Source organism: Lagopus leucura, unplaced genomic scaffold, assembly GCF_019238085.1.
Source record: "Lagopus leucura isolate 7727_CA_CO unplaced genomic scaffold, USGS_WTPT01 Super-Scaffold_100004, whole genome shotgun sequence".
NCBI classification, from domain to species: Eukaryota; Metazoa; Chordata; class Aves; order Galliformes; family Phasianidae; genus Lagopus; species Lagopus leucura.
The window spans coordinates 40433302-40456429 of NW_024962264.1; the positions used below are offsets into that span (position 1 = coordinate 40433302).

Here is a 23128-nt window from a genome sequence, read left to right on the forward strand (position 1 = left end):
GTATGTTTTTTTCTTGAGGCAGTTACTTACATGACATCAAGGATTTTGGTTATAGTGCTGTTTACTTTTTCACAGGAAGAGTGTTGGACTTGGGAAATAAATGATCTTTATATGTGTAGTTGTTATGACTGGCATTTACAATGTAACTTTGAGATGAAATAAATTCATTTGCTGGCTTTGACAGCAAAATAAAAATTATATCTATTAGCTTACTTACCCAAATTTTTCATTTTGAGAGAAAGCTGTTCAGTTAAGAACATGTCCAAAGACATGAAGGTCTGTTTTATTAAAGTTGTAGTGAGGAACAGGGAAGGACGCATGAAGTTGTGCTGCAAACTATAAAGAAGCATATTCTCTGCCATTTCTAGTTGTCAGTGAACATGAGGGTATCGATAGATGGAAGCTGATACAAGTATGTAGTTCTGTGCCTGAGCCAAGTACTATCTGATTGAGGTGGCTGGATTGCATGGTACTTGGTACAAATACTTGCAGGTGTTCAGAGGCTGATCATACCTTCTTTTGGATGTTGACAAGGCGTGATATGCTGGGTGTATGCTTGTAGGCCTGCCATGTGACTGCATGCTGTCCATTCTGAAGGTTTCATGTGTACCAGTGAACTTGCTAGATTCCTCAATATTAATAACTTTAATAGGGTATAAGTAATGAATGATGCATAACTCCAACATATATAGCTGGCAATAAATTATGCAGGTGTTCACAGCAAGCAAAGCTGTTGTTTGGAGTCTCCTTTGATAACAACTGAATTCTTAGTGTTGAAATCCTCTTCTTTGTTGGTAAAGAAGCAGAAAAGAAATTTTACCTTTGAGGCAATTAATTCTCAACTCTGGTAGATGTTTCTGCTGGTGAATTTTGAATGAGCTTTATGGTTTTAAGTTAGCTAGCATTTAGGGAATGATGCAAGGCTTAAACTAAGTAAAGCTAATAGGTCTCGTCTGAAAACAAACAGAATTTATTAGAGTGTAACTCCATGTGTTGACAATATGGACAAATTTCATTATAGTTTGTAGTTAAGTAGAGTGTGTTCCATGTTTTAGAGACACTGAAGAACAATTTATTTTAAAGTATATCTGAAATTATTACAAGAATGAAAATTGTTTAGGCTCCTCAATCCCATTTTCTAAAGCAGATCTGACTGTTAAGACATGTTGAGACAGCTTAAATTCCTCCTATATTCCCATACCTCAGAGCTTCCCATTGGCTGTCTGAAGACTTTCAAGAGCACCTAGACACTAGGAAGCCCTGAGGCCAGGGCTTGGTGAATACAGTCTTTAGAGCCTAAGGGGTTTAAATACAAAATTTAACCTTCACTCAGGAAGGCCAGCCTGCTCATCAGTGGCAAGAAGAGAATCCTTTTCTTACTGCTGAGTGTCCTAACTGGCTGATCTGAGTTGCCCCTTTATGTCCTCTGAGCTGAAATTAAGCTTTTGTAAATTATTAATTCCATTCTTATTCCACTGGTCTTGGTAAAGTTTAGCAGTGGTTGACTTTCAACTAGTTATATTATTCATTATAATTTTTTTTATGTTCTAAACATGCTTAGTTGCTTTCAGAAATGTCAAGACATTGAAAGACATCAGTTTTATCCCTGTAACTCATGTTTCATAGCATTAGAAATATAATTTGCATTAACACTTTTCTTTTATGTTAGCAGATGGACCGTACCTTCAAATCATTGAACAGCCAAAACAGGTAAGAGCACTACATTTGGAAAATCTTTGCAATACCTATGTCACTGTGTTCAGCTACAAATAAAACTGTAACTTACGATGAGAAAAAAAGTGTTGAGGAGGTTAAACTTAATAACAAATATTGCACTTAACCATAAGCATTTTTTCCTCTTGCTTTTGTAGTTAAATCGTTTCCTGTTTTGTTCTGTCTTCATTTCTGTGTCTCTCTGGAAAAGTCTAAGAAAAAAAACAAAAACCAACAACCGAGGGTTTAAAAAATACCTTGCTGGATGTAGGCTTTTAATCTTAGAAATGACTTCAGTGCCCCAGTATTTGGAAATATAAATTAATAGGCATGGAAGATTTTTAGAATTTGTTTCATGTTTCTTGGAAGATGTGAAAGGAAAAGAAAAAAAAAAAAGCAACAATTCTGTTCCCGGAAGAATTTGACTTGTTTTTTGCCATCATGAAGAAATTATGTTGTCCTTTGAGATTCCTGTTTTCACTGTTAGCTGTTGTGAATAACTCAAGAAAAAATGAGGAGTAATTCTTGAAAGTACCTTTTTGTGACTCAGATTCTCACTTAAGCTGCCCTGGTGGTGTCAAATTCATCCCTATGCACTGGTTAGTTTTCCTGCAACAGAAATAAAAAGTTGCATAAAATCTTAGATTGAGCAGCTGTTAGGTGGACAAGAGAGTCCAGAAGCTCCCTCAGCCTGTCTTCGTAGGGGAGGTGCTCCAGTCCCCTGATTGTCTTCGTGGCTCTCCTCTGGACCCTCTCCAACAGCTCCCTGTCTTTAATGTACTGGGGGCTCCAGACTTGGATGCAGCACTCCAGATGGGGCCTCACAAGAGCAGAGTAGAGGGGGACAATCACCTCCCTGTCCCTGCTGGCCACTCCTTTTCTCTTTGTTTTAGTTCATCCTAAATCAGGTCATGTCTCTGCATGGCAGAGCCTGTAGTGTGCAGTGTCTAAAAGGAAGCCACTCTTTCCATCCATGACATTCCTGTAAGCAGCTCTGTAGTGCAGTACCCATGTAGCAAGCTGAGCAAAGGTTTATACAGTGTCATAAGAGTGATCCACAGGCAGAGCGCTGTGCTTGTGATCATTTTGGGAATAAAGAGGCAGCAGAGAAGTATAGGACTGTATGTGTGAGAACACAGCTAGCACTGCAAGGGTGATAGACTGGGGAAGGCTACTCAAATGTCTGCTAGACCTTTAGGCTGTGAGGCATGGCAAGTGAAGAGAGCCTCAGTCATCCCACACATAATGACTCTGGAAACTGCTTTGTCTGCTGGATGCCTTGAGCTCAGACTCATAGTTGAGCACTTCACTTTGTTGCTCATCACTCTGTGTGAAAGCAGATATGTTATTTAGAATTGATTACATTGTGTGGTTAGAGTCTGAACAAAAGACAAATCTTTCCATTTGCTTGAAAGGCATATTCATAAACTGAAAAGGTTTCAGTGAGATAGATGCTAATAATTACAGAGTAATTTTTTGAGCGAGTTCAGTGTCAGCTAATAGAGGCATCAAACTTAGAGATGCCTTCTATTAGACAAAAGCTAAAGATCTTTCATGAAGAATGCGGCACTTAATGGATGGCCTTGAATACATCAGCAGGACTGTGCATTACGGGCTGTGTCGGAATTTGCAGGACTGGCAAGTAGGTCTGAAAGTATTCAGGGGTGGGAGGGGGCATGTAAAATAGCATAGCTAAGTTAAGAGTTACCAAGTACATTTGCTTAAAATTCACATCTTCTGTATCATATAGAGGTCTTAGTAAAGCAGAGGGAATATAATTTTCCTGTAAATAAAAATGGAATACATAGACTTCCATGCTCTAGAGTGATTGCTAATGGGTCATTCAGAGTGCCCTGAAACTTTTGCAAGGCTCCTGGGCTTCGCTCTGCTCAGAGCTACAACTTCCATGTGTTCTTCCCACGAGGAAAAAGGATTTCAGTTTCATCCATATTTTCTCTGTGATGCTTTTTTTTCCCTGGTTGTTTGCAATCTCTACTTAACATCTATCGTGACAGAAATAGCATCTATTCTTGTATTCTCTGTCATTTATTTATCATCTTGTTTTGAGAGTATAAATAGATCTCTGCTTCAGAATGTCTTCACTGACTGAAAGGAGAATTTCTGGCTGTTTATAATGTGTAACAGTGGGAATAGAAGAGTTTACCTGGGGCTAGCTCAGTGGTGCTTTGTCAGCCGTCATTCAGACAGCATTTCAGTGATGAACAGTTGTAACTTCACCATTTGTGGGCTGTTTGGGCAAGTCATGTGTGTGTGTGCATGCATGTGCTTTTTTCAGTTTTGTTTTCAAAGAGCTTTCAAGTTTCTTTTTATTTCCACAGAGGGGCTTTCGATTCCGATACGTATGCGAAGGGCCTTCACATGGTGGACTTCCTGGTGCTTCCAGTGAAAAGAACAAAAAGTCATACCCCCAAGTCAAGGTAAGGACATAAAACATTAATATTTCGCAGACTGAATGTAAGCATATGTAAGGACCCTACTGCAAATCAACGTACATTATTATGAAATCACTCACTTTATATGAAATTGACTGCACTTCATGTCCCACTTTAGAAGTGTAATTGGTTTAAAAGAAAGTAGTTTTCAGATTCGTAGAGTTATTTTGGCACCCTGTTTATGTATTAGCCATTGAGCAGTAATCTTTCCTGCACCTACTCCTCACTGCACTGCTCCTGCTCTTACCAATGAAGTTCTTCCCTAAGGTGTGGTTTTAGTGTAATGCATGGTCTGAGCTGGTTGGTTACTCTACTGCTTGCATAATGCATAGCTTGAGTCTGCTTAGTTATCCCAGTCCAGTCTGAAATGCTATTTACCTGCTTTCCCTCCCTTGTCTGTTCATGTTACTCCTTACTCAATGCCTCTAGGATATTAAGTCCTTAGGTTCTTAAGGATTTAATCCAGATAACTTTAAAATCAACCAAAATGTGTCATTTAAACAGGAGTAGCACTATATTCAGGAGTTCCGAACCCTTTTTTTCTTTCCAGGAAAAAGATTGAGCATGTTAATTAAAGAAACATTCAGAGCTAGCACAATGTGAAGACTATAACAGTGATGGTTAACTGTTCTAGGATTAGGGATGGACTTTTATTGCCTAAGGTTCTTGCAGAAAATCCTTTCTGTGTAGAAGAGAGGAAAACATAAACTGTGTGTTTTCTGGTTTTTTTTCTTTTTGTTCAGAGTTAATGAAAGTCCTGTTGTTACATTACATCTTTGTTGAGCTTTTACACTAGAGATTGTATCACGAGGAGCAGGATTAATATCTTTTAATTCTGGTGTTGTCTTCTTTAGAAGAAGACAAGGGAATGGAAAGGGTGGCAAGCAGTCAGTCTCTGTACCAGGCCTTGCTGTGTGCTGCTTGTCAACTTTCTCTTGTACGTGTGTGTAGTTCTTCTGCAGTTCTTGAGAAAGGCTAAAGTTTGGAACAACTGCATCTCCAGAATGAATCAGTACATGCATGACTCAATGGAAAATAATCAGCATTGGTTAAGATAGCCTAGGGTGTTTTAGTCTGGCAAATTGAGAGAAGGATGAGAAATTTAGCCTTGCAAAACTGTTAGGAAAAACTACTAGCCCAGGCAAAGGTTCTACTTGCATTTTCCTTTCCTATTGTGATGGTGATGATGAACCAGAGAATAAAATTTACTGGTATGGTTCATATGAAAATTATGTACCTCAGTGATGCCATGTCTTTGGATTACAATTCCATCTATATTGATAATTAATAAAAATATCAGGTGTTACTGATAATAATTGTCATGCTGTTGTGTTTCCTAAAGGTGTCATGGGACTTACGATAGCATGACAAGTGTACACACAATGAGAAGTTCTGTAGGGAATGGAATTTTTCCATGGAAAAACTAGAAAGCAAAACCTTCTTTGGCTTTCCATCAAACCTCCTATTTTCATTGATCATCAGATTTAAATTTCATCTAAAGCTCTCCCAGCACACGTGTCCCGTCCCCTCCCTCCCTCCCTCTTGTCCTACTGTGTGCATCTGGGTTTTTTCTACTACAAATCCCCGCATGGCAACACCTGCTGGGAGAGGCTGGCAAAGGAACACAACAAGTAAATTCCTCAGGGCCGTTACTTGTTACTGCTTGTTCTTGATTCAAGTGGTGCCAGCGAATACAGAAGCATTTCACACCTTTTCCTGTAAGTCTCTCTGGTGTTTTGTCAAAGGGTGCTCACCTTGTTGTAAATGAGATGAGCACACTTGAAGGTTACTCTATTTCATTTAATTTTTTATAGTTACACCACGACTTTCACCATAGAACTTTCATTTGCTGATCATAGTGATGTGAAAGGACAGCAGCGTGTTTTGACTTCAATGTAAAAAAAAAACAAAAACAAAAACAAAACAAAACCAAAACAAACTCATCTTTGTAACAGATCTTTAAAACATGGCTATGAGTTGATGTAACTTATCAATAGGCACCACCGAGTGTTAGACATTTTCAGTGAAAAAAAAAAAGCATGGTAGTCTAACTGCTCCCTTTTCATAGGATTATGCATTGTAGACCTGAAGAAAACACAGTGTTCTGCTATGACCTCTTGAATAATGTCAACTACTGAATCTCAATCGTTTTTTTCCCTGCACCTACTCCCTTACTTCTAGCTGAGCTGGAACGTATGAAGATGTGCCTTTCATTTAAAGGCTGGAGAGCTGAAGACTGCCATGTCTCTAAGCAAGATGTTTTGGTAGTTAATTACATATTTAACCACGCCCTGTAGAGCTTATTAGAAGATGGTGCATGTCAGAAGTTAGTGTAGCAGTTCTGCTTTGCATTTGAGACAAAACTGCACTGCCTGGTAACTTGGAATTGGTTTTAAGACTCTAGTTTTAACAGCATATATGGCCTTGTTAGCAGTAGTATTTTTACTATAATGCCAAGGATAGAATTCATTCAACTTAATGGAATTGTATTCCTTTATTTACAGCTGTCTTTGCTATCAGTAATCCTACTAGTATGTACAAAAACTGTTACGTACTTACAAGATTACGTGAGTTCTATATATCCTTACAGAGAAGCTGTAGATATTGAACAAAGTATAATGAGGAACTTCTTTGCTGTCCAGAGAGGTTGTGGAATCCCAGTCTCTCCCAGGACCTCTCTGAATGCCTACCTGTGCAATCTACTGTAGAGAACCTGCTTTAGCAGGCGGGTTGGACTTGAAAATCCTTAGAGATCCCTTCCAACCCCTACAGTTTTGTGATTCTGTGAAGCTAGATTTAATAATAAGTTATGTAAAATTATTCATTTAAATTTCATTTTTGTCTGCTTAGTGGAAACAGTGCAACAGCGGAAAATTGTAACATTTAGAACAGTTGAAATTATGGCTTTTGAGCTGTTGGCTCTTTATCAGTTTTATCAGCTTGTTCAAGCAAAGAACGATTGGGAGTTCTATATAGTTGTTCTATATCCAAATAATAGCAGACATGCTTTCCTAAAATCTTCTGAAGAGTTTTAGGAAAAAAAAAACAACACCACCACCAAAAGAACAAAACTGGGTTGTCTGATATCACCAGCTTACTGAACTGTCTTCAATTCTTATTCATAAGTTGCTTGTTCTGACATATTTGGAAAACTGCCAGAAAACTTCCATAGAATATTTCCACTTGCCTTTTTTACATGTTTGTATGTCCTGATCTTTTATACTGATATTGGTGTATTCAGGCTTGACACTGATACAGTTTTGGGTGTGAAAAGAATTTACTGAAAACTGTGGTGTGACGGAAATGTCCTGAGTTTTCATTTTCCTTGGGGCAATTCTACATGGGTGGCTGCACACAATTTCAAGTTGTCTATTCTGTGAGCTGGATGTAAATGAGTTTCAGCCTAGAGGCTGAGTAACCGCACTGCTCAGAGATGTGCCCAAGCTAATGAGCACCGTCTCTGTACCCATGAGTTTGGATGTAGTGCAGTTCAGCTTGAAGATCAAAGCCGAGTCCCATGTAGGCAGCCCTGAACTCGGGTACCCAAATAGGAGCACTGCCCATCCAGGCATGTCCTTAGGCTATCCTAAATTATACTTCAATTTGGAGATAAGCGTTCTCATTGAAATCAGGGGGATTTCAGCACCTAATTCAAGTTCAGGAGGAACATTTGCAGAAAATGAGGCGAGTTATTTGGTTGATGAACTTTCTTGTTGAAGAAAGCTTTTTCCACCCCATAGGAATTAAATTGTGGAGTGTTAGTTTGCTGATTACAGGTTAAAGATTAATTCATTCAAGAGCAGAATTAAGAAATAATCACTAATGGAGAATAAACAGATGTTTTTCTTATAAATCTGTAATACCTATTGAAAGCCTGCACTGAAGCAAGTCAGCTGTAGGTAAATTCATTGAGATCTGTGCTTTTTGCTGCCATGGTTGGTTAGGCTGAGTCTGGAGTGCTGAGTCCCTTTACTAGGGCTTCTAAAACAGTGCATCGAAGTCTGTGACCTCACATTTGGGGAGGATCAAAAGATTTAAAACTCCCATTGATTTAAGTTACTGTACATTGCTTACTCTCAGGCTTTTAAATAAGTACTTTAGTGATTAAAAAATTCCTACCAAGTTTGAAATGTATGTTAAGCTGGCAACTCATATTTGGCATTTATAAAGAATAAGTGATGCCTCATCTGTGGAACTTTTCTTGTGTGTGTGTGTGTGTATTTATGACAGCACTGCTGGTCATACTCAAAAGGTCAGGCAAGATTGGGGATGTAGCTTCTATAACAAAACGATTAGAAAGAGAAATACTTATTTTTATCATTGCTGGCTTTATATGTTTGACATGGTCTTTTCCATCATTTGCTTTCTTTAGTTAACTAGTTGGTTTCACTTCTTGCTTGTATGAGTAACTGGAAAAAACATCTTTCTACTTGAATCTTATGAAGTTTTTGTAAAGTTGTAGGATGTATTAAAAAAAATGTAGGGGATTGGATCTCAAAAAGATGTGGAATAACTGAAAAAAAAAATTCAACTTTCATTTTGAAATTGAGTAAATTTCAAGTTCACAGAGTCCTTTTAATCTCTCAGGCAAATCTCTCCCAAACAGGAACAGCCGATAACTGTGAGCCTGCAGCATTTTAACTTTATCAGATTAGATCAATTGAATGCTGCTTCAGTGCAGGATGTAATCAAGTATTACAACTATGCTTCTTCCCAGGAACTCCTTATTTTCTTTTTTCTCCCTTGTCTTCAATTTGATGTTCAGTTACTGTTGTTTTTGAGTTCGCAGATCTGCTTTGGAGCAGTAGAGCACCCAACTGCTGTCTCCATCTTGTATTGCAAATAGTTTTTTTCTGTCAATGCCATAATCTTTGTATTCCTGTACGTATATCCAGTATTGTGATATGCTGTCTACCTTCTAGCACCTTTGACTGCATTTTCTATGTGAAGTAAAAGGTGGCAGTTATTTGTATATATTAATACCAGAATACATTTTGGGTTATTCAGCAATTGTGATGTTGTCGATGATTCAAGGATACCCCAAAATGATTTCAGGCTTGTTTTAGGTTACATAAGGATGGTTAACCACTGGGGCTGTTTTTCTGGGTGCAGATGAGCTGGATGTCACAAAATCTCTTAGGAAGGTCCATCTGTAAAGCAAACATGTAGGAAGCATCCTATAGCCTTCGCAGCATAGAATGTCAGCCTAGAAAAAAGTCTTTTCTTGCCAGATGATCTATATAAGGTATTACATTTTTAGAACAATTTTTTTTTTCTTTTTTTTTTTCCCCCTAAGAAGAGACTACAAAGATGGTGCTGAGCTGAGTAACATGGGAAGATTGCAATCTGGTTACCACTGCAGCTATATGTTCTGCTTTCAGGGGCTGGAAAGTCCTTGCCGTGCACCAGTCCTACCTAAAGTTTCACTGTGGTTTCTACAGCTGATGAAGGGTTGTCTTGAACTTTACTGAAGTGACACAAGAACATGCATGTTACTCATAATGAATATAACACTGTAGATGTGCTCGGAACTTTCTAGCAGGGAAAGCCTTTCTTAGGGATGAAAAGAAAGTATTTTTGAAAACCTAGTTGTAGTAATGAAGGTGACATTTAGCACAAAATATAATGTTTTTATTTTCAGTTCATTTTATGAATGTTACACAGATTCCTGCATTTTCTCACTGCTGAGAATGATAGAAATGACAAAGCAGTGGTTATTCTGCGTGTTCGTATTGTTTCAGTCCAGGAGCAATTACAGTTTGGGAACAGACGGAAGCACGAGTTCCCCCATGTTTCATATTTTAGAAAGCACCACTTGTAAAATACTCATGACTACAGTTTTATATGGTTATCTCACAAGCAATGAGTAGTGAGAAGACTTTTTCACACCTGTTTCTCCTGGAACAGCTTTTTCATACTTTGGGGTTTTTTATTGTTAGCAGCAAATTGGAAGGCGTTGAAGACGCACGTTATGCAGAGTGTTTCAGCTGTGATGGAATGGATTCAAGAGAGGGGTTAAATGGAGTGAAGGAGGCTAGCAGGACTTATAATGTGGTGAAGTCGTGGCAATCCCCGGTTATCAGCGTTTTATCAACAATATAACCTTAAGTGTTCAGTTCATCACTGATTCATCACTTTAATGTTCATCGTGATCCTTTAATACCTTGGTTGATTAGATCTATAAGCTGCTGTAATACAAAGAACTTTTCCTCAGGCAAATCAGAAGAAACCTTAGAGGAGGAGGGAAAAAACCAACATTGATAAAAGGGTTAATTAAGTGAATTGGAAGGGAAGGTAATGTTTGCTTTTTTTTAAATCAAGATAATTTTATATTTGTTATAATTTGAAAATGATGCGTAACAGATAACTGAGTTGAAGTATATTATCCATGAGGAGAACAAATAATGTTTTAAATAATATGTAAAACAAATAACTGGTATTAATAAATGGTACTTTGGTAATTTCAGAGATATATGCATATATTTTTAACATTACTTGACATCACAATTTTAAAAGCCGTTGAGAATGTATGGTGACCAGGAGTTCTGATGGAGGGGGGCAGGAAGCTTTCTAGTGCTCCAGAGTGCTATGAAGGCATCCAGATAATCCTAAATGCAGTCCTATAAAATCTTAGATGGTGTTTTTGTGTATATCCTCACCTACACTTACAGAAGTATTTACTGGGCTGGTTTATGTGTTGATGTCACTTGTGATCTAACAAAATACCTTTGAATACAGAATTCTTCCACTTCAAAATCTCTACCTGAGTGATCATTGTAATGAGAGCAAAGTGCTTTAAAGTGATCATAATATTTACAATTATTTGAAAACATTTTTGAGTTTGGCAAAAAAAAGCAGATATTTTGTTGAATAGATGCATTTTTAATGCGATTCTTAACATGTAACAATGTCTAATGTGAATTTAATGTACTAAGTTAAGTTTATGTAGAGCAATGTGGTATAACTAGCCAGAATATAAAGCTAATAATAGTGATATGGGAAACAGGAGATTGCTTTTCCTTATGTTTGTTTTACTTCTTTACTTTTTCTGTCACTACTTCTGCCATTTGTGTATCAATTTTAATTACAAATGAGTCATTGGCTTTTTTTTTTTTTTTTTGTGATGACCTGATACAGTTAGTTTTTCTTGTGAGTGAATACACATTTCTCCTAAGCAAGCTTGATTGTACTTAGCTGACAGAATATTTCACTGGAATTACTGTTTGTTCCATTTTTAAAAACATCGGTTTTACATTTATTTACAGATTTGCAACTATGTTGGACCTGCAAAAGTAATCGTCCAGTTAGTTACTAATGGGAAATACGTCCACTTACACGCTCACAGCTTGGTGGGTAAATTTTGTGAAGATGGAGTGTGCACAGTCAATGCAGGACCGAAAGACATGGTTGTTGGGTAAGTCTGTCAAATGTATTTGTTACGTTTAGCCAAGAGGGAGAGAATCGATTTTGGTCACAGTTCTGATCAGTGTTTCACCTTTGCTAAAACCTGCTGTAGAAATACAGTGAAGAGAAAAGCTTTAAGAAAGTGAGGTTAGTAAATTTGAAATTAAGGCAAGACAGGTATAAACATGAAAATACTAAATGAGTCAAACTTCTTAAGTTTAAAGCAATAAGATTATAGTGAAGTTGTAGTTGGTCTGTTCTTGTTTAATTTAAAGGAGTAATTGTTTATATCAGTAAATGCAACTCAGGCTCCTGTCTACGTTTTCAGTCTTAGATCAGGTTTCATGCTGGCTGTGAGTTTTACTTCTGTGATCTCAAGAATGTCTTTGTTGGTAAAGAAGTAGTTTAAAAAGCTGAGAAGGTTGGGAAAGAGAGATTCTTTTAAACTGTAACTTTTGATGTCCAAGCCCAGTGTGCTGACTTTACCAAGCACAGCAATTTAAATAACTTTATTTGAAATGCTCCTTTTCATCTTGAAAAGTTTGGCTCATTTCCTAACCTGTCTTGTTTTTCATCAAATGTTTAGAAATAGCTTTCCTATCCTCAATTGACCCAAAATTGAGTTATTGTCTTGATTTCATACTTCCAGATCTAATTGATTTTTGAATGTGCCAGGGGACTTTTACTAAAGCACATCTTGTATTACAGATATTGTCATTCTAACAGATACCCGAAGTGTCTTGCTGAATGTCCAGAACCTGGCTTCAACCATTTTCTTTGAAAAATGTACTCTGCTTTTAGCTTTTTAGCTTGCTCTCCAGATCAATTTGATCTGACCAAACCTTTTCTGATAGATTGCTTTCGCAGTAGGTGTAGAATTACATATTAATGACAGCTCAAACAAAGTGTGACAGTTAAATTTTGAAATGTTTTATAAATTGCTTCCGCACCGTAAGCCTGAAAACTTAAAGGTTACTTCCTGTGCCATGGGAAAATCCTGTGCACCCATCTGATCGCTGCCATATGATGGTGTGCATTTGACATGCTTTTTAAGCTTGGCTGAAATTGTCACGCTGGAGTTCATTGGAAATGCTTCCTCCGGATAAGAGAACGACTGCCTGCTGCAGGTTTGCCTAAAGCATCACAAAATCAATTAATCAACATTCGGCAGGTTTGCAAACCTTGGAATACTTCACGTCACGAAGAAGAAAGTGTTTGAAACTCTGGAAACGCGCATGATCGATGCTTGCAAAAAAGGATACAACCCAGGACTCTTGGTGCATCCTGAACTTGGCTATCTGCAGGCAGAAGGGTGTGGAGACAGACAGCTAACTGGTATGTGGAAACAATGATCTGATTTTAATAGGTTTTTAGAAAGAAAAAAAGAAAGAAAAAAGAAAATGGCTGAGCTTCTGAAAATGCAAATTTTTACCCAGAAAAAGACCCTGAGTAGGAGAACAGCTTATGGCTATGCAGTAAGAGGTTGTATATTACTGCTGTGTTTTAGGGAATCAGAAAGTCTTTTGCTGTGAATGAGAATGGAACAGCTTCTTCCGTAGCTACCTGTACTCACCTCTGCACTTGTGTTTCACTGTTCTTATCCTATTTAGTTGAGTGATAAATAGTCATTTTGTGTTACTGCTGTGAGACATGGTATCTTTAACTGTGGGGACCTTGTTTGAGAATACCTTTCTTCATTCATCTGCACTCCACCCACATCCCTGTTAAAGTTCGGGTCTGTATTGCTTTCAGGAGCTGTATCGAGGGGCTGGCCTTTTCTTTATCACTGGTGCTAGACATTCAAATTTCATTAGAGGCAGAGTCCATCCTTTTCACAACCTTTATGAACAGAGAGCAGAAAAGAGTCTTTGTGTCTCTTAATTATATACCTTATCTTAAATAACATGTGGCTCACAAACTTCAAATTGAATGCAGTATATTGTAAATAGCTTCTCCTCTATGAACAAAAAGATGGAAACTGATGGGTACTAAGTGAAAAATAAGTTGCTCTTGGTGCCTATCAATAGTAATGTTTGAAAAATGCTCAGTCTCCCCACCTTGTGCTAATTTGACTGTGCTAATTTATTGGTTCCAGAACGAGAAAGAGAAATTATTCGCCAGGCAGCAGTTCAGCAGACAAAAGAAATGGATCTCAGTGTGGTGCGTCTTATGTTTACAGCCTTTCTTCCTGACAGTAATGGTGGTTTCACACGGAGGCTTGATCCTGTTATATCGGATGCAATATATGACAGCAGTGAGTATATTTGGCATTAATTACTGTCTCAGTGTGAGGCACATCTCTGTACATACAAGAATGCTGGTATTGCTGTACTTAGGTAGCCCAGAGATAATTGGCCCTCTGTCTGTCCACGTACATGTGCTGTCATTCTGTTCTTAATAGATGCTGATGTAAGCCCTAAAGCGAGATCTTATTTGGCTGTTAGCATGTTTAATCCTGCCACCTGTGTTAAGAGAATACTGTAAATTCTTTTTATAATGTGTTTGAATTTTGCAGACTTGTCTTCAGTTGCTTTCTATGGCAAATCCTTGTCACACAAGATGTGAGGAAAAATGTGTTTCAGTCTTTATTGAGACTTACACACTTTTCATTTTGCTGGGCATCTGCTTGTCCTTGTTCTGTGACACTAGCATAACCAGAAGTTTTCATCCATTTACTCTGGACCTGTCAGTATTTTTATACTTGTATCATGTCTCTCTATTTATAGCTTTTCTCAGTGAATGTTTTCACTTTGTGCTTGTGCTTTTGGATAATACTTAGTGGTTTTACCTGAACCCTTTCTGCTGCTTGAGATTTCCTCGTAGCTGTGGGTCGCCATGTTCCTGGTAATTATTCTGTAATGAGTCAGAAAAAGTACCTTTTTTTCTTGGTGCAACAGTCATATGTACGTCATCACTTTCTAAGGACTAAGTTTAAATGAGAAGGTGTTAAATGCAGCTGTTCTAAAGCTGCTGTAGTCTGTTGCTTGCTGTCAGTTGGAGAATGTAGTGCCCATATGTCTGTTATTCTTGTAGCATACATGTCCCTTGTTTTCTGAATGAGAAAATGGTCTTTTCATCTGCAAGCTGAAGTGATTTAACTAATAGTGTATTTAAGGAATATTGATCTTTGGTAATAACCATGGCAGATTCCATTTGTTATCTTAGTCTAAAGTGCGTGATGATAAAGAGTATTGCTAAAGCAAAGAGGAAGAGAAGGGCAAAGAAACAACAGAGGCAGAATAGCAAAAGATGGAGGGTGACGTTATATGATCTGATGGTGACAGGACAGGGTGGAATGGTTTTGAACTAAAAGAGAGATCTATATTGGTTGCTAGGAGAAAATTGTTTACTCAGAGTGTGGGGAGGCACTGTTACAAGTTGGCCAGAGAACTTGTGGATGCCTTGTCTCTGGAGGTTTTCAAGGCCAGGTTGGTTGGGGCACTGGGTAGCCTGATGTAGTGGGTGAATTCATGTTTGATTCCAAAATATTTTTCTAGGGGCTGTTGTTTTTTCGTTATGTCCTTTGTTGAACCATTCATGTCCCTTCCACAGAGCAGACACGACTTGTAGCACAATCGTCTATGACAGTTGCTTTTAATTATCAGGTGATAGTTGTATCAAGGACCAGTAGGTAATCCATTGATGCCTCTGCTAAATCTTTAGAGGTGAGCTTTTTGATCAGTGTGATGTGTTGGTCCAGAACTGAAGTTGCTTTCCAGTAAGCCAGAGAGCAGAGCAAGCTTTGCATGTTACATTAAACTAATGACATAAAGGTAACTGCTTTCAACACTGCCCTGTCACCAAGAAAATAGGAAGGAAAATATGTTCACTTATAATGCACTCCTCTTATGAAGTTACTGTTAATGCAGGATGCAGTTCACCACTCTATTATTTTAATGAGGTAATTTGCTGGAATGGCCAGAGCCTTATTTTATAGTTCGCAGTTTAGTCAAAGCCTAGAGGTTACCTAAAGGATTTTCAGATGAAAAATCATTGATTCATTCTTTTAAAAAACTTAGACAAATTTATGTAGTCTGTACTGGGGGCTTGTCTTTTATTGCATTTCTGTATTTTTATTTTTTTGTAATCTAAAATTGTTATGAAAATAATTGTTTTTTAAAATCTTTTCCTTTTGATAGAAGCACCCAATGCTTCCAACTTAAAAATTGTAAGAATGGACAGAACAGCAGGGTGTGTAACAGGAGGGGAAGAGATTTACCTTCTCTGTGACAAGGTTCAGAAAGGTAAGTGTCCTGAGTAATGTAAGATACCCCAGGATGTTCATCTGGCCGCTGTCTTGCTAGTCTCCTGTTCTGATAGCGCAGCAGGATTTATAAGTGCTCTACTTTTCTGGAAATCAGGCCAGCAGGAAATAGTCTTGCAAACTAAATTGAACTCGTGTTGCCTCCTCAGAGACCAACTTTGTTCTTCTCAGATTTCTGCCCTTGCCTGTGTTCTGTTTTTCATGGGTAATGGGTTCTGGGTGATCTTTGATTCCATTAACACCTGCTCTGAATTATTCTAAAGTTTCTGATGATTATTAAGTTTCTGACTGTAAAGGGTAAGTATGAATCTTCTGTATTAACCACCAATGGGAACTGAGTGTGTTCAGTGCTGTTGCTAGTAGCTTAATTCTTATGTATATATAGTAGAGATCACTTGGTTTCAACTGAATTTTCGCAGGCTCTGCTCATGCTATGGGTGTATTAGGATAGGACTGTTGAGTATGGATTTGGTTGCTTTGTTATTTGATGGGAAAATAATGGTTTGCAGTATTTGGGTTAAACTAAAAAGAAAAAAAAATAGGAGTGGGGTAAATCCTTTGCATTTTTCATCTATGCCAGGGACTCTCTGGTGCAGACTGGATGACAGGAGTGCCTAGTTCTCGCTTGTCTGGAATGAGTCTCTGCCCTTGTTGTTAAAAGGCTGTCCTTTTCTACCTCTTTTCTTTGCCACGTTCTTCTACCACTTACACAGGAAAGAGGGAGTGCTTTGGGAGCTTTGAAAAAACATTTTCCTTCAGTAGTGTATATACCCTCTGCTTTCAGGAGGACCTACATGAAACTTACCTCATGCACACAAAATAAATAAATAAAAGCCTGACTCAGTGGAAGCCCCGAGGTGGGGTTTCCCCTCAGCCTGAGTGGGGTTTCCCCTGACCTCATGGCTCTCAGAAACCTTCTCTCTGGAGGAACTTGAGCACACAGGACAGCAGGAGTGGAAGTGGTGGTTCACCATCTTGAGACTAGCAGCTGCTGGATCAGAGCAAGCAGTCCTCAGTCACCCTAAAAGAAAGCAGACTTTTCTGTAATTTCTTCTCGTCAGAAGTGCTGGGGAAGGAATACTCTGCTGTCATATTTCCCAGCCTCTCCTAGAATATATATAAATAAATAAACCAAAAGAAGGCAAGAAAGGTTGTTCAGAGGAGCAGAAGCCGTGTTTGTGGTGTGGCTGTGCTGTGTCTGGAGGGTGAGGGATCGCTGCTGACGTGCTGCTCACTCAAACTGCTGCCATCTCTGAGCTCTGAAGTGGCTCTTTGCCAACAGCGAGCGGAACTTGAACTGTGGCACTTCAGGTTTTGCAACAGTTTTTTGAACTGAAACTTCTGGAGGAGAGAGGGTGGTTTCTACATTCGCATTTCAAGTTCTCCCCTCCCTGCTCACTTGTTTCAAATAAAGCTCCTCTGGAATGTTTTCTTGCTCCAGAATAGGAAGAGGTAGTGAACCTCACTCCTTACTGTGCAGTAAACAGACAACAGCTTCAGTGAAGTTATTAGAATCAGGCTGATCTAAAATTGATGTAGAAAATGGCTTATCTGTGGTGTTTTCTTAACTTGGATAATGATGATTCATGTATTATTTACATACAATTATTACTCAGCTAAAAAGTAACTATGTTAATTTTTAGCTGGAATAAACTTAACCAAAGGTTAAATAGATGCACGAACATCCCAAAGTTATTATTTCTTTGACTCTTTGCAGATGATATTCAAATACGTTTCTACGAAGAGGATGAGAATGGTGGTATGTGGGAGGGCTTTGGAGACTTTTCTCCTACAGATGTACATAGACAAGTAAGTAATGGAGCATTTGCCATTTATTAATGGTTTTCTGATCTCAGGAAAATAGGGTTATATTACAACTAGAAAATCAGGTGGAAACCTCCGTATCCCATACTAACCTCTCCAGTTTCTGTTACTTGTTAATTGCCTAATAATTTTGCAATCCTAGCCATTATTTTAAGATCTATGGTAAGAATACAGCATCAGGAAATAAGGAGAGAGAGATTCCTTGCTTTAAAGATACACCACTATAAGTTTGGATAGGATATATAGAGAGCTCTGTAAGCTTCCTATGCAGGCACTGAGAAAGCCTCAGAGCAGATGCTCATTGATGGAGAGAGAAGTAATGCAATAGTAATGTACGTGGCATATGTGGCAGTTTTGCCTTTCACAGAGGGCTTTAGGACTCTAACTCAAAAGTACAGCTGAAGTTAAAGTGGAAGTTTGTTGTAGCAGTCTTCTGCTCCCTGGTAATGAACCAGCTCCTACAAAAATAACACGGGTATAACCAAAAAACATGGTCTGTGACAGATGTGCTTTATCTTTGCTTCCCTCACAGTTTGCTATTGTGTTCAAAACACCCAAGTATCGAGATGTCAATATCACAAAGCCAGCATCTGTATTTGTACAACTACGTCGGAAATCTGATCTAGAAACGAGTGAACCAAAGCCTTTTCTCTACTATCCAGAAATCAAAGGTAATTTATTAAGCCCATTTTATATACCAGAAACTGCAGGGTCCCTAGGAATACTTCTAATAAGATGGGGCAGGTAGGGTAAAGGACTTTCTGTAGTTGTTATTTTTAGAAAACAGGATGTTTGCCTTTTTTTTTTGTGCAGAGCTAACATGAAAACTGTTGGCTCTGTAATAGGTTTGGTTTTTTTTTTTTTTGTGGATTGTTAAGCAGTAAATCTGTGTTTTCCTACCGAGTTTCCTATATGCACATGTACCTCTCCATGCAGTAGGTGGCACCCTCTTCCTCTGAGTTTCTGCAGAATGATATCTGAGGACATTTTATGGTCAGCACTTTCAGATAAAACTTAAACTGAAGACTGGTACCTGGTGAAAAAGGTACTTATTTTGCAGTTCTCGCCTTTCATCGTTACACCTAGCCATTTCTATGATGGTCTTGAATTTTCTTTCCCATCGCTCATACTAGTTAAATGAGGTAAGGCACTTGGTGTGAGAGCAGGCAAAGTACTGTTTCAACCTCTTATGGTAAAGTGTTAGTTAAATGGCTGAAATAGAACGGTTGGCATCAGGCCCACTTCTTGAGTTGTCAGGTTGTCAGCAGATAGTGAAGTCAGTGCTAGTGAGGTCTAACTAGCAAGTCTGTACCATTTAAAGCCTTCTGTGTTTCAGCTGAGTTTGATGTGGATGTCGGCAACAATCGTGTTTTTAAATACTAATGTTAAAGACAATGAAGAAACTTGAGGTCCAAGTTGGAACTAGTGTTTTCTTGCACCGAGACAGCAGTCTTTTGCTGAACAGTTAACCTGCCTTCAGTTTATGCTGTGAAACCCTCATCTTGCAAGTATGCAGTGCCTAACATGGACTGGGGTGAAATAAATAATCTGAAATATCAGTGCGTCAGTGCTAATGGACTAAGGACAACTGAGGAGACGGGAGGGGGGTTATTGTACAAGTGAATCTGTCTTACACTTCAAAAGAACGGAAAGCATTCTTTTTCAGGAACTTGCAGAGCTACTAGAGCATTTTGTGTCACTAATGATTAAGGAGTCTCTTACCCAAGTCTTACAGAAAAAAAAGTGTACAACTGCAGAGCAAAACTGCCAGCTGAGGAGCAAACTTCTTTGAGACTCTTAAAGGAGTAAAGTTTATTCAACATTGTGTGCATTTTTGAATGCCCTACATAACCTAATCATAAAATTACCATTTGGGGACTATTTTTCCCTGTTACAAGTGTTCATATGAGCTTAGATGTGTATGTGGATTTTTTTTTCTGACTAGATTGCTATCTAGCACTTTCTCTCTTTATCAGTGTTTATTTATGAGTACGCCTGGGACGTGCTTACATACTTCTAGATCATGTACACAAGGAAATAATGCATTTTTGCTTTTCAGTATCCTATTCCATGCATTCAGCTATCCAGTTCAATGCACTGACTGATGTGACTGTGCATGTAATTTCTTTTTGTCCTACATCTGTAGAAAACTACTTGATCATTTATTGAAGATCGTCTCATTTGTTCTTTTCTCAAGTTTTTTTTATCAGATTGCAACCTTTGTAATGTTTGTATCCTTCTGGCAGATCTTCTTGTCATGACCTTTTCACTTTCCCCAATTCCTGGGATATTTCTTCTAAAAAGTTTTCTACAGTGAGGGTAATGAGGCACTGGAACGGGTTGCCCAGAGATGTGGTGGAAGCCCTGCCCCGGAGACATTCAAGACCAGGCTGGACCAGGCTCTAAGCAATCTGACTTAGCTGTGCATGTCCCTGTTCATTGCAGTGGATGACCTTTAAAGGTCCCTTCCAATTTTAAGGATTCTGTGATTCTAAATCTTTGTGTTTTGCTGTCCTGGGCAGGATAAGAGTATTTTTTACTTAGATGATAAAATGATGAGTCTTTTTGTCAGCTGCTGCCCCACATGGTCTGACAGTATTAGGTCCTGTCTGAAAATAAGCTCTTTATTCTGTCGTCCTTTCTATTAATTTAAGCAAATTTTCAAGCAATGTTGTTTTCAACACTTCTCACCATCCTTACACTTTGACAGAAGTTTAGAGTTCTGCTGATGCTGTGTGCTGTTGGGGGTCAGTGCCTTGTGATTTTGCTGACTCTTTGAGAAGGGTCTATTTCTGAAGTAGATTTGCTTAGTAGAGAAATCTGTGCTTATATTCTCTAAAGGAGGATGTTCTTGAACAAGTATTCAGTTCAAGGCACTTGTTCTGATTTATGACTCAGATTAAACATTGAAGAATTTTGGCACCACTGATTTCCAGAGTTCTATGTACATGAGCTGCTTTTGATGGAAGCTCTGAGCCTCTTTCAGCATTTCTGCATGGGGTCCCTTCCTGTCCAAGCATGAGACATCTGACACAAGGGATCATGTGAGCCCAAGAAATGCTGTCAGCAGACTGGGACTTGGCACTAACTTTTTTCTCACAGGAATTCTCACTGCTCCATCATGTACAAAACTGTTTTTTGTTGGAGCTAGAAATGGGTTTACTCTGTACAGCGCTCCTTGTTTTCCCTTACCAACCAGTGTACTTCAGTAATAATTTCTATACGCTCATCTTTTTCTGGGTGTGGGCTCTAGTAAGAGTGACTCCTTATTCTGTCTGTTCCTTCTCACCTGACACGCAGATAAAGAAGAAGTGCAGAGGAAGCGGCAGAAGCTCATGCCAAACTTCTCCGATGGCTACGGTGGAGGCAGCGGCGCAGGAGGCGGTGGCATGTTTGGAGGAGGAGGCGGCGGTGCTGGCTCTGGTAAGACAGTGGCTCTGGGGAAAGAGGTTCTGATCTCAGTGCCTGTGGCACAGATAATTGTTCTGATGATGATACAAGGAATTCCACTCATTCCACCCTGGCCTTATACTGCTGTTACTCCTTTCAGTCAAGCTGCTCCTTGTTTTCTAAATGCTTTGTCAGCTCCTCTTCCATCCTGCTTGGTTATGCGGCTCCTGGTGATTTAGGTTTTTTTTCTTCTTTGAAGCTTTAAATCACAGAAAACACTACTTTCTAGTTGGAGTCTGGGTTAGGGGTCCATCATACCTTAGCTTTGTTACTGCCTAGGGCTTCAAAGGCACTGAAATTCAGGAGGCAGCTAACTACTGTCTTACATGCCTAAATTAAACAAATTCATAGTCATTACTGGAACCACGGGTGGAATTTAGCTAATTAACCCTGGTACCACTAAGAATCATTAAAACTTTGAGATACTCGTTACTAAATTGCATGCTGTGCTCTGTCTGTTGAACCCAGAGCATATCTGAGATGCAGGATCATCAGAGCAGAGCTTTGTTTTCTTGCAGCAGAGCATTAATGTAGATCAGCAAATGTCATCTGAGCCACGATACCTTTGTAGCACTTCTTTGAAGGAGGGGGAAAAGCAGCCATTGTCAAATTGTGACATGCATTGCTACCAACATTTCAACAATATAACAACTGAATACAAATCTTCTGAAACCACAGTGATTCAAATCATAATGCAGCATAGTGGTGACATCACATGTGAACGTGTGTCCTGGGAACAGAGAACTTCTGTGTGTTTTTGAAGGGACAGGGCAGAGCGCACCCTCAGTCTGGAGAACTTACTTTAAAAGGATAGAATCAAACTGAAGCTGTGACAAAGGAATTGCAGGTTGGATATTAGGAAAGGGTTCTTCACAGAAAGGGTGGTCAGGCAGCAGAATGGGCTCCCCAAGGAAGTGGTCATGGCAATGAGCTTGACAGAGTTCAAGATGCATTTGGACAAGGCTCTTGGACATATGGTCTGATTTTTGTGTGGTCCTTTGTGGAGCCTGGAGTTGGACACTTATTGGGTCCCTTCCAACTCAAGATACTCTATGATTCTATGAAGCACAAAATATGTAGAAAATAATATTTCTGTTCTTTAGTCTCAGTGTTGTTCAAGATGGTGTTTTCATTGCTTTAGGGTATCATTCTATTAATTCTTCATCTTTTTTCTACCTGTAGGGTTCAGTTATCCTTCTTACGGTTACTCTGCTTTTGGAGGAATGCATTTCCACCCTGGCACAACAAAGTCCAATGCTGGAATGAAACATGGTAACCCTGAAGATGTAATTCTTGCTGCAGTTGAACTGAGTTTGACTATCTTCTACAATATGGGCAGATGTTATGCAGATTTAACTGAGTGTGCTGTGTGGGGAGAGCTTTTCCCCTAAAGCCAGTCCCTTTCCTGGAACCTCCAGTGACTCAGAGGTTGACGTATATTACATTGCTCTGCTTCTTTTCTGTTACCTCAAAGTCCAGCTTAAATCTTCTTTTTAACCACTAACTTCTGTGAAGCAGTCACCAAATTACCACTGTGTGCTTGATACATTCAGTGCATGTTTGGAGCAACAGCCCTTTTGCTGTTGGAAGTGATGATCCCAGGACTCAACCAGAGAAAAGGCATCTTCTTTTGTTGCCGCAGTCTGGTACTACACCGTAGTCAAAAGAAGTAATACAAGAGTTTATGGAAAGATTTGAGTAATAATAATGATGGTCCTCTCTTCCTCAAACAGTGAAATAATTTCCAGTCTGCTTGTTGAATATTCTGTAGTTATTTACAAAGTCTCAGGGATGAATTTGCTGTCAGGGAAAACAAATCTGATTAATTTCAGTAGATTTCCTAGGAGTGCTTCAGACTCAGATTGATGTTCTTTGGAAGGAGGGTTTATCTGTTTTAGATATGCAAAAGTTTGTCTTTAAAACAGAGGCTGATGAAAACATAATCACTGCAGAGTGTGTTATGTTGCTTCATCTGTCCCTGTGAGTTGGTATCTGTAAGTGTTATGATTTATGAGTGTTT

General features: G+C 38.8%; 1 protein-coding gene and 1 long non-coding RNA gene across 4 annotated transcripts in view; one reads left to right on the forward strand and one right to left on the reverse strand.

Annotated features, from left to right (window-relative positions):
* Window positions 1–23128, forward strand: part of NFKB1 (nuclear factor kappa B subunit 1) — a 58458-nt gene that overhangs the window by 20587 nt on the left and 14743 nt on the right. The window contains exons 4-13 of one of the 2 annotated variants that reach the window (XM_042870842.1): window positions 1673–1710; window positions 4053–4151; window positions 11432–11580; window positions 12742–12905; window positions 13666–13824; window positions 15710–15814; window positions 17552–17643; window positions 18191–18329; window positions 20959–21081; window positions 22291–22380. In XM_042870842.1, the coding sequence (XP_042726776.1) occupies window positions 1673–1710; window positions 4053–4151; window positions 11432–11580; window positions 12742–12905; window positions 13666–13824; window positions 15710–15814; window positions 17552–17643; window positions 18191–18329; window positions 20959–21081; window positions 22291–22380 (1158 nt within the window). Of the gene's footprint in view, window positions 1–1669; window positions 1711–4052; window positions 4152–11431; window positions 11581–12741; window positions 12906–13665; window positions 13825–15709; window positions 15815–17551; window positions 17644–18190; window positions 18330–20958; window positions 21082–22290; window positions 22381–23128 lie in introns of both variants that reach the window. The other variant, XM_042870841.1, reaches the window with a different exon arrangement.
* Window positions 8584–16840, reverse strand: LOC122179763. 2 transcript variants are annotated; one of them, XR_006178823.1, is made up of 4 exons: window positions 14359–16840; window positions 13259–13409; window positions 11502–11676; window positions 8584–9316 (listed from the first exon to the last, which is right to left on the reverse strand). It is a non-coding gene; the product is annotated as an uncharacterized LOC122179763 (long non-coding RNA). The 2 variants fall into 2 exon arrangements; XR_006178822.1 differs by lacking the exon at window positions 8584–9316 and adding an exon at window positions 10302–10396.